The sequence below is a fragment of the Phocoena sinus genome, chromosome 2, assembly GCF_008692025.1.
Source record: "Phocoena sinus isolate mPhoSin1 chromosome 2, mPhoSin1.pri, whole genome shotgun sequence".
Taxonomy (NCBI): Eukaryota; Metazoa; Chordata; class Mammalia; order Artiodactyla; family Phocoenidae; genus Phocoena; species Phocoena sinus.
The window spans coordinates 67312093-67324238 of record NC_045764.1 but is presented as its reverse complement, the minus strand read 5'-3'; the positions used below and the strand labels follow the sequence as shown (position 1 = coordinate 67324238).

Sequence of the window (12146 nt, the reverse complement as noted above, 5' to 3'; positions counted from 1 at the left end):
GTTTTTATTTCCATTTCTCTAGGAGGTGGGTCAAAAAGGATCTTGCTGTGATTTATGTCATAGAGTGTTCTGCCTGTGTTTTCCTCTAAGAGTTTAATAGTATCTGGCCTTACATTTAGGTCTTTAATCCATTTTGAGCTTATTTTTGTGTACGGTGTTAGGGAGTGATCTAATCTCATACTTCTACGTGTAACTGTCCTGTTTTCCCAGTACCACTTACTGAAGAGGCTGTCCTTTCTCCACTGTACATTCCTGCCTCCTTTATCAAAGATAAGGTGACCATATGTGCGTAGGTTTATCTCTGGGCTTTCTATCCTGTTCCATTGATCTATCTTTCTGTTTTTGTGCCAGTACCATACTGTCTTTTTTGTGTGTGGGGTTTTTTTTTTTTTCATCTTTATTGGAGTATAATTGCTTTACAATGGTGTGTTAGTTTCTGCTTTATAACAAAGTGAATCAGTTATACATATACATATGTTCCCATATTTCTTCCCTCTTGCGTCTCCCTCCCTCCCACCCTCCCTATCCCACCCCTCCAGGCAATCACAAAGCACTGAGCTGATCTCCCTGTGTCTTGATTACTGTAACTTTGTAGTATAGTCTGAAGTCAGGGAGCCTGATTCCTCCAGCTCTGTTTTTTTTCGTTCTCAAGATTGCTTTGGCTATTCGGGGTCTTTTGTGTTTCCATACAAATTGTGAAATTTTTTGTCATAGTTCTGTGAAAAATGCCAGTGGTAGTTTGATAGGGATTGCATTGAATTGGTAGATTGCTTTGGGTAGTAGAGTCATTCTCACAATGTTGATTTCTTCCAATCCAAGAACATGGTATATCTCTCCATCTATTTGTATCATCTTTAATTTCTTTCATCAGTGTCTTATAATTTTCTGCATACAGGTCTTTTGTCTCCTTAGGTAGCTTTATTCCTAGATATTTTATTCTTTTTGTTGCAATGGTAAATGGGAGTGTTTTCTTGATTTCACTTTCAGATTTTTCATCATTAGTGTATAGGAATGCTAGAGATTCCTGTGCATTAATTTTGTATCCTGCTATGTTACCAAATTCATTGATTAGCTCTGGTAGTTTAATGGTAGCATCTTTAGGATTCTCTATGTATAGTATCATGTCATCTGCAAAGAGCGACAGCTTTACTTCTTCTTTTCCGATTTGGATTCCTTTTATTTCCTTTTCTTCTCTGATTGCTGTGGCTGAAACTTCCAAAACTATGTTGAATAAGAGTGGTGAGAGTGGGCAACCTTGTCTTGTTCCTGATCTTAGTGGAAATGCTTTCAGTTTTTCACCATTGAGGACGATGTTGGCTGTGGGTTTGTCATATATGGCCTTTATTATGTTGAGGAAAGTTTCCTCTATGCCTACTTTCTGCAGGGTTTTTATCATAAACGGGTGTTGAATTTTGTTGAAAGCTTTCTCTGCATCTATTGAGATGACCATATGGTTTTTCTCCTTCAATTTGTTAATATGGTGTATCACATTGATTGATTTGCATATATTGAAGAATCCTTGCATTCCTGGAATAAACCCCACTTGATCATGGTGTATGATCCTTTTAATGTGCTGTTGAATTCTGTTTGCTAGTATTTTGTTGGGGATTTTTTCATCTGTATTCATCAGTGATATTGGCCTGTAGTTTTCTTTCTTTGTGACATCCTTGTCAGGTTTTGGTATCAGGGTGATGGTGGCCTTGTAGAATGAGTTTGGGAGTCCTCCTGTCCATACTTCTGATACTGTAAACTGGCATTCCTGCCTCAAGTTGATGACACATTCTGGGTCCTTTTTTATTCTTCATCACTACATCCTGTTGAAGTAAGAAGGAAACCATGTTACTTCAGAGATAGAAAGAGGCCCAGCAAGGTTAAGTGCCTTTCCTAGAGGCACAGTAAATCACTGGTATGAGAACAATAATTTAGGGCCCCAAATGACAGTTAATTTCCTTGGTAGACTAGGAAATTACACATTTCCGTGAAATCCTCCTAAGCCAAGAATCTTTTCCTCTTTTTTTCCTCATTTAACTCATATCCTTTCCAAGGCCTTATGTTTTACAAGCTCACAAACATGTGGAAGATCTTTTCCTGATATTTAGCAAAAAATGTGGTTACTGAAAGGTGACTTCTATACTATATGGCCATTGTGACCTACGGAGACCCCACAGTGGTTATCCAGCTGTACTGTACGAAGTGTGTTCCATGCAAGGAGGTCATGATATGGTAGCTCCCTGGGCAGATCTTTGGACAGCTTCTCTGCTTTGGTCCAAAGCTGGCATTTCAGGGACCAGATGAAACAGATTTCATTGTTCATAGGACAGACTCAACCTATGTCAGCATAAGCACTATTTGCAGGGCAAGAAGAACAAGTCTCATAACATGCTAGAGATGCTAGAGGTCCAGAGGTGTTTGCTGAATTGCCTGTCATGGTGCCCAGTGAGGGAAGAGAGTGCGCACACCTGGGTTTCTTCTCAGAGCTGCTCTTTGGCACTTATGCCAGGCATTGTGGGGAATGCTTATTCTGTTCTGACCTCTGAATTACAATCAACCTGATATCTTAATGAGCGTATCTGTATCTTGAGCATTTAATAAGGCATTCTTTTTTCCTTTCCCAATACCTAGTAAAGTGGTTCTTAACTTGTTTGGATTAGGGACTACTCTAAGAATTTGGTGAAAGCACTTTCCCCGGAAAAATGCACACACTTACAAGATTTTGCATGTAATTTCAAGGGGTTCATGGTTCTTTCCCCTAAATGCAGATCTGTAAGCTGTGGATTGAGGGTAAATAACCTCTGCTGTAACTTTCCATAGTCCCTCTATTTTAATATCCAAAGAAATATTGTAATTTTTAACCGGTAGATGTTTCACAGAAATGTGTTAAAAGTAAACAGAATACGCTTTAAATTGGAATACATACACTTTGTGTTTCAGGAAAAATTTTGTATAACAGTTGTCTAATATTTACTTTTGTCTCCCTTTTTCAAAGCTTGGTAAAATGCGGTTGACAATTCCATGTCGGGCCCTTACATGTTCTCATCTGCAGTGTTTTGATGCAACTCTTTATATTCAGATGAATGAGAAAAAACCAACTTGGGTTTGCCCTGTCTGTGATAAGAAGGCTCCATATGAACACCTTATTATTGATGGGTATGTCAATTTAAAGTTTTTCGTTGTACTTCAAAGTAACCATCTATTATTGGTTTTGTTATCCAGCACGTTTGAGATTAAAATTCTGTAGGTAGTGTTTCCTGAGTTATGTATTTTTAGGATTTTCATGACTGTAAAGTCAGTAGTTTTCTAAGTAATTAATATTGTGAACATTTCTCCTTTTTAACTTTATGTCCCCTTGTTTTGAAAATGTGTGCCTTACTGTCACTGCCTCCTGACATTTACCATTTTAAAGCACCAATGGTTCTAAGTAGGATGTACTTTTCCTAACATGAATCCATCTATCCCTAGACATGCATTTTGGAGAGAGACCATTTTGGAGAGAGAATGAAAGGGTTGTGAAACTCTGGTTAACCTAATTGACCAGAAATTGGTCTGTTTTTGGAGATTTCCTGGTGCTTCAGTTGTGGGCCAGCATACCTACTCCCTTCCTTACGGGCTCCTAAAACTGATCAACACACTGAATAGCAGCTCTCTTTGTTTTTTTTGTTTTCTCTAAAATACTTGTCTTTGTCTTTCTTCTCCACCTATAGCATCACAACAGTCAATTATTTTTTTAACACTCTGGTGTTTTATCTGTCCTTCCAAACATCTTCGAATATCCCTTTCACTTTTCTCCTATTCTCTAGCCTCCTTTTTTTCCATTTTGCCGCCGAACAAAGATAAATTGTGAGAAGAAGGATCTTCTTGAGATTTCCTGTACTCTTTAGAAAAATGCTTAATACAACTTACCTATAATATTTGAGAAGACATAGAAGCCTGAAGGTATAACATAAGGAATGGAATACATTTAGCGATAGAAGTGTAATCCAGAGCTTGAAAGATGTCAGACCAGTCATATGGGGAGAAGTAAACATGTAACTTAAATGTTTTATGTTTGATTTTTCAGAGATGTCAATGATCACTAATAAATCAGAATTGAGTAATATTTTACCAACTCTGTATATTATGTAACTCTAGATGCCTGCATCAATTGGGATTATTCTTTCTTACTATAAAAGCCACACATACACACACACCCCTAAAGAAAAATTGGAAACATACGAAAATAAAAAGCTGTTACGTTATTTTCTGATTTTTTCCCCCATATTTGTGATTATACAGTATTAGTATTTTTTATCCTTTGGTTTTATTTAACATTACAACCTGAGAATTTGATCATTAATTTTACACATTTTTGAAAATCTCATTTTTTAATATCTGCATGGTAATTATCAAGAAGCTTTAACTTTCAATATATATTTTTGCATGTATTTCTTCAGTTATCAAATAAGATGTGCTTATTGTAGACAATTTGGATTATGTTGAAAAGTATAAAGAAAAAGAATAAATATCCACAATGTCACCACTGAGAGATAAGCACTATTTATATACCACTCACACAGAATTTTATTTTTAAAATATAGAGTTTTCTTTTCTTGGCCTCTTCACACTTTCTGTGAACATATATTTCCCCCCATATTATTAAAAAAAAATCTTTGGAAACCTCATTTTTCATGGTTACATAATATTTTCTTGCATACAGGTACCATAATTTAAGTAACTATTCTCCTTTTTAGCCCTAGATTTTGAGAACAAATATACCTTGTCTGTTACACTTTCTTTCGCATTTATACTTGTACAAAACATAGAAGGTCTGAATGTTTTTTGAATAGTAATAATTCTAATTGGCCTTACTTTAGAATGTGATATTCAAAGGACAAATTGTTTTTTATAGCTTGTTTATGGAAATCCTGAAGTACTGTACAGATTGTGATGAAATACAGTTTAAGGAGGATGGCTCTTGGGCACCTATGAGATCAAAAAAGGAAGTACAGGAAGTTTCTGCCTCTTACAATGGGGTTGACGGTGAGTGTTAGTTTTCTAAAAGAGTGGGGCAGTCTCCCTGTTGTTGTAAAGCCTTGATTTTCAATATTAAAACACATAAAATTTTTAAGAATACTCAGCAGTTTATGGATAGCTCAGTAACTCTTATTAAATTATTGATTAAATGTTCAGAACTATTGAAACTCTAAATTCACTTTCTGCCAGCTTTTAAAATTTTGTGGTATAAGATTTCAGAATAACATAATCTAATAAGTTATTTGTAAAGTCATGCTTTTGAAATGGTATCCTTTTAAATTTTTTACAGACTTGGTACAGGTTAGTGAATGTTCTTTTTTCACTTACATCTTTTTCCTGGCTTTTTTAGTATGTTTTTGCTGGAAGGAAACTATGACTTTTTAAAAACGTTACTGTAACGTCTCTCAGTATATCAGGTATTGTACAGGTAAACGTGTGTAATATATAGTGTTTGCCCTCAGACTACTTTTATTCTGAGGTGGACATATATTTTGATTGTTTGCCCTAATTCAGAATTGATTTTCAAAAAAATCCTTTAACAACCGATAACAAATAATAGTTTTAAGCTTAGGGGAACAGAGCCACTGTTGCTTTTGTATTCTTGGACCCTAGCAATATACTGTAACTGATAAAGTCTAAGCTACAACTGATAATCTAATCCATAGGCTGAGAAAAGGAGAGATGTTACAGGTCTTTTTTGCCTTGTGTTTCAATCATTCCCACACAGGATGCTTGAGCTCCACATTAGAGCACCAAGTGGCTTCTCATCACCCGTCCTCAAATAAAAGTAAGAAAGTAGAGGTGATTGACCTAACCATAGACAGTTCATCTGATGAGGAGGAGGAAGAGCCATCTGCCAAGAGAACCTGCCCTTCTCTCTCTCCCACATCACCACTAAGTAATAAAGGGTAAGTGCTGAGATCTTAAAAAAAAAAACTCATTGTGAAAGTTAATTTTGCAAATAGGGTTAAAAGATCTGCTAAATAAAATGATTGTAAAACTTAACAGTAATGGTTGTAAAACTTAGTAATCAGAGAATAGGTTGAATTTTTCTCAGGTGTGTTTCTTAAGGGGTTGGGATAATGCATTAAAGGGGTCACTTGGATATGGTCTTCATCGTACCAAAAGATGATTCTAGCACAGTGGTTCTCAAACTTGGGTATACATCAGTATCACCTGAAGGGCTTATTAAAACACATTGCTTCCCTAGCCCCCATGTCTGATTCAGGAATAGGAACTGAGAAAATGTGTATTTCTAATAAGTTCCCAGGTGATCCTAATGCTGGTCATAGGATTTAAAATATTTACTCAAACTGGAAAATGTGTGCTGTAAAATTAACCCTAAGTTGAGTGTTTCAAGCAGAAAGCAGAGAAAGTCCAGATGAATGCTTTAAACCTGCCTCAGAATGTATAAGACTGGCAATGAAAGAAGTGTAGGACTTAAGTTGCAGTACACAATGCTTTATGTTTTGCAGACTCATTTCCCATACTTCCCATTAGTCTCATATCAGTAATAATGTACCTTGGTTATGCTTCATGTCACTTCATGAAACACTGTTACCTACTTTATGTAAAACACGCTGTGCTAAACATGGGTGATAATAAAGTAAGTAAGTACAGTCCCAACCTTAAAGAGTTTAACATTTTGTAGAGGATGGTAAAACAAGTAGCTGACTCTAACTGTACTATTAAACAGCCTGTTAGTCTTATGAGACACTTCGGGGATTCTCAGCAAAAGACTTCATGTTTTTCTAAGGCACAGTTGTAGCACACCAAAGGTAAATCTAGAAATCCATGTGTGACCCCCTTTTAGGTATATATCAGGAGAGTTATGTGGCCTGATGTAATTGAATAGGAGCTATTCAGAAGATCTTCCAGCAAACTGTAGTGCCTGAAGGAAGAATGTAAGTGAGGAAGGGAAAGTCTGCAGAAAGCATTGTTACAGATTTCAAGGGTAAAGAGGGAAAGTAAACACCAGACCAAGAGCAGGCACTTCTGTGCTTGGAGTCAAATTATTTTCAAGCTTGATATTGTTTGATGAGATAAAAAGATCTTCTATTTGAGTATATTTGTAGTTACTTGAAAGATGAAGTTGCAACAGTAAAAGAACACAATTGTGATAAATGTGGCTCCTCTCTCATTAGAGGACTTTGGCTATTTCAGGAATCTTTATAGTACAACCAGACATGTGACGCAGGTTGATATTTTCACTCTAGAGCAGCTTATTTTATCATAGAGACAGAAATAAAAGACATTAAAAGCAGTATCATTATTCTATACAAAATGAATATTTAAACACTAATTCTGTTTTACATCCTACTTTATGAACATTCACCTCTGATGAAAGCCTACATTGATGGCTGTTATCCAACAAGCCCGACCATATTATTATACCAGCTTCTTTCTTAAATCTGAGTTGTGGGTGGGGGGCAGGGAGGGAAGAAGAGTCAAATTAGCAAAAGCTGGTGTAGTTAGAGCAAATGTCTGTAGAATTTTGAGTCTAAGATATTTTATGTTTTATATATATTTTTAAATGATATATTTAACATAGCATGACCAAAACATATCATCATTTTATTACTTTAAATGCCATAAAACAGTACCTTAAAATACATTTCATAAATCTGGGTACATAAATACTTTATGGATTAAATGCATCATTATATATACGTTAGTTCTGCTCTTTAGTATATTGATAGTAGTCATACATATGTAAACACTTTTCCTTAAAGGAAACTTTCTGAGTGTTTAGAAATCTAATTTTTCTTCTTTGAATATTTGCTTTGCTGTTTCTCCAGAAATAGTTTGTTTATTATGTTTGGGAAATTACATTAGATGCATTAACTACTTCCTGAGCTTCCCAGTGACTAATTGAACCCAGATAGAGTATTTGCTAACGCCAGACCTTTCTCTCTTGATTTTCAGATAAAAACAAGCAACCTGAAGGTTTATGACATTTTTAGAAGAACAGCACCATATTCAGCACAAGTGACCATTTTTCAGTAATGACTAGCCAATAAATAGAAACCTCTACCCAGCTATTGTATTTGTTGTTATTGTGCAGTGTGAAGGTGGAAATGCATTTTAGAATATTATCATAAAATTGAAAGAGAAGGAGCCAGCCAGGAATTAGAAAGAGGCAAAGATTAGTAAATGTAAAACATTTTGCGGTCTTCAGCTGCTGAGTATTCATCCAGAAATTACCTTTGCTGTTTGGTATACCAAGATGTTTTCAGAGACTAGCATTTCAACTCCTTTTGTCTCTCTTGTAATCCCTTAGGTATTGTCAGAGGAGATAGCTAATGGAAAATGGTACTTTCTATAGATGTAAGAGGTTTAGTTAAGTTTCCATTAGACAAAACATTTTTATGAGGTGGATGAGAGTATATTTTATGCTTCATATCCCATTCATGAAAATATGGTAGAAAGTCATAACTAGAACTCTATTCCTGGGAATCCAACCTTGGCATCTTTTGAAATATTTTTTACCATTGAAATTGTATCTCCATACCCTGAGAACTTTACTTGAAGTTTTAAAAGCAAAAGACAGCCTGTTTCTACCTTCTTTTCTCTTTATTTTCTATAACTTATATGTCTATTAGCCTCTTGTATGGTTGGGATAGCATATGGCCCTTATGTTTTCACCCAGGACTATTAGAATTCTTTCTTTTTCTTTTCAAAATCATTTTAATTCTTCCTTTTCTTTTTTCCTTTATTTCTCCCTCTTTTTGCTTTTCCCTGATTTTTGGTAAAGAAAAAAAGATTTAACTACTCAGCTACTTAAACATTTCACTCTGTTCTTCGAGAATCCCTCTCTTTGTTCTTTTTTTCTTTTTCCATTTATACTATTCTCCCTTTAAAAACGCTGTACCACCTGTTCATTATGGAGCATCTTTTTTTTTTTTTTTGCGGTACGCGGGCCTCTCACTGTTTTGGCCTCTCCTGTTGCGGAGCACAGGCTCCGCACGCGCAGGCTCAGCGGCCATGGCTCACGGGCCCAGCCACTCCGCGGCATGCGGGATCCTCCCAGACCGGGGCACGAACCCGTGTCCCCTGCATCGGCAGGCGGACTCTCAACCACTGCGCCACCAGGGAAGCCCCTATGGAGCATCTTTACTCCTTGTCTTGCTGCCTTTGTTCATTCAGCAGGCCTTTTATGTAAACAGCGTGGTAATGACTGTGCCGGGCATTGAATATACCAAGATAAACAGTACCTAGTTTTTATTCTCATAAATCTTACAAGTCTGAGGGCCACTGTTAACTCCTCACTGCTCAGATTGCTGCATTCCCCTAGTCTTGTTATATGTGTTTTCTTTGCAAGGATTTACCTAAACTTTTTACTAGCCAGCACTCTAGTGCTTATTTTTTAAAGGTTTCAGAATTTTGTCTGCTGTAGATACTTTTCACTCATATTCCATTGAAGTGGCTCAGCCATGCCTTCCCCCTGCATTCTGAAAGTGTAGATGATGTCATTCCAAAGACAACATGTGATTTATGAATGTTGGATACCATTGCGTCCATCTTTTTCCCTGTAGCCTCTGAAAGATGCTATTAAGTATACAAATTATTTCCTAATAATTTTGGTAGTCTAAATTATATATTGCTTTACTTGTCTTTTGTTTTAATTTCCAGCACAAAAACTAGGACTCATTGTGAGATGCAACCCTTTTTAAAAGTTCAACTGACTCATGAAAATTTCGCAAACCTTTTCTTCTTCTAGCATATTAAGTCTTCCACATCAAGCATCTCCAGTGTCCCGCACCCCAAGCCTCCCTGCTGTAGACACAAGCTATATTAACACATCCCTCATCCAAGACTACAGACATCCTTTCCACATGACACCCATGCCTTATGACTTGCAAGGTGAGTCACCGGTTCTTCTGTGTCGTCACATAGCATTGTGAATGCCTTTGATCTATATAGTCTTCTTCTGGGCAAGTATAAGAAAGGTTGAAAGATTAGGAAAAGAAGGGGTTGGATCTAGGAAACTGGGAGAAATATACACTGTGGTCATAAATAAATACAGACTCAGTTCCTTGTTCGTAGCCAGTGTTTTACTACCAGTGTTTTACTACCAGTGGTAAAAAACAGTGTAATGATCTTTAGGTTTTGTGCGCTTCAAAGTAGTCTGCAGGTTGTTTTTTAATGACTTCCAATATGTTGCTTTAAATTTTGATATTTATGACAATTATTTTTTGTTCCGTGAATCCAGTTATAATGCAGCAGGCATTGTGGGTAGCTATGTCATATTGTATTTTAGATAATGCAGAATTGAAACATTGGAAAGCTTTAATTTTTATTTTGGTGAACCTGATTCTTCTTTTTGAAAGTAATTTGAAATGTCAGTATACTCATTTCTGCGATGTACTTTGAGTTCATAATAATCATTTACATTATCAAAAAGTTACTAGTTCGCATTATGTTTGTAATTTAATAATTTGTACATTAGCCATATTATCTGAGAACATTTTTTAAATTACAAAAAGCCATATATGCTCATTGTAGAAAATATAATACAGAAGCACAAAGTGCCCTCCACCCATTTCCTACAGTAAAATTCAGGGTCACTGGCAAGGATCTTGGGAGCTGAGATAGTTGAGTAGATTCTTAGTGATTGTTATGAAAACCCTATTTCGGCTCTGTCCAATAGAACTTTCTGCAATTAGGGAAATGTAATCTGACCAGTACAGTAGCCACTAGCCACATGTGGTTATGGAGCATTTAAAATGTGGCTAGTATGACTAAAGAACTGAATTTTTCATTTTATTTAATCTTAGTAAATTTAAATAGCCACATCAGGTGGTTAGCAGCTACTCTGTTAGACAGTGTAGACCCGTTTCTCACTGCCTGTTAGCCCACTGCCAAACTCACTATCAAGAACCGCAGTACTGGGACTTCCCTGGTGGTCTAGTGGTTAAGACTCCATGCTTCCAGTGCAGGGGATGCAGGTTCGATCCCCAGTTGGGGACCTAAGATCCCACATGCCTTGCGGCATGGCCAAAACAAACAAACAAAAAACACAGTACTATACATTTTGTAGGATCCTTACGTTATAATCTGTTGTAGTGTAGACAGTGGATGGATCCCCAAAGTGTTCATGTTGTTGTCATATTTTTATCTATACCTGCTTGTTGTACTTTTCTCCAAGTTTAGATATCATAATGAGGCATTTTATTCATGTTGGTTTACTTGCTCTTCGTCATATTACACATTGGGCAATATGGACAAGAATGTGACTTGGAAGGGGCCAGCTTTCAATGACTTCCTGGCAGCCAGGGATGAGAGCTGGTCCTTCTGTAATAGCCTCCAGGCCAGCAGTTAGACACCCCCTCAGAGCTCTTCCCCTCTCATGTCACTCAGGAGTCTCTGAGTTAGAATCTGGAACAGATAGTGGGAAATGAAGGAATCTGAGAAAGAAAATCTGTCTTACAACTTGCTTAATGTAAAAACGTTCTTATCCACAAAATGAGACCAAAGTAATTACATACCTCATGAGGTGCTTGTGAGGAGTAAATTCGAGTAGATTAAAAGGTGACTTTAGGGGAGTCGATGAGAGCATCTAGTGAAAAGTGCTCTGTCAATTTAAGGGATCAGTGTTGGACTTAACAGGGCAGCATTGGCCCAAGTCCCACAAATGGAGTCACCGGGAGTGCAAATCATTGCTAAACCTTGAACTCTAGGCTTTGTAATCTAGAGATGGGAGAGATGTAAAACATTCAGCTCAACTCTTCATGTTTAAATAAAATTCTAAATGAATTTAGAATTAGCTTTTTAAGATATTGTATTTGTAGTATTGGGGCATTTGGAAGGCTTTTTCTTTCTTTGTTTTGTTTCTTTTTTTTAAACTAAAATAATTTTTTCTCCCACAGGATTAGATTTCTTTCCTTTCTTATCAGGAGACAATCAGGTATGTTATATGAAAAAACTACTGTTATTTTAATTCTAAGTTAAAATACTTAAAAGTATAATATGTAGCCAAGAGAAAGAAAATAAATTTCCTTAGGAAATTCAGAGTAGTTATACCCATTATTGTTAAGGTTTTAAAACTTTAAATAAAAGTCCCTTTGTTTCAGCTGTGCCTGAATATATAGTACTGTTTTATAAAGAACAGGGCAGTGAGTCATATTGACTGATAA

The 12146-nt window shown here is 36.3% G+C and overlaps 1 protein-coding gene across 1 annotated transcript in view; it reads left to right on the top strand.

Moving 5' to 3' along the window:
* PIAS1 (protein inhibitor of activated STAT 1) overlaps window positions 1–12146 on the top strand; it is a 121771-nt gene that overhangs the window by 105252 nt on the left and 4373 nt on the right. The window contains 5 exon segments of the mRNA XM_032621189.1: window positions 2987–3147; window positions 4886–5016; window positions 5738–5918; window positions 9731–9873; window positions 11880–11917. Of these exon segments, the coding sequence (XP_032477080.1) occupies window positions 2987–3147; window positions 4886–5016; window positions 5738–5918; window positions 9731–9873; window positions 11880–11917 (654 nt within the window).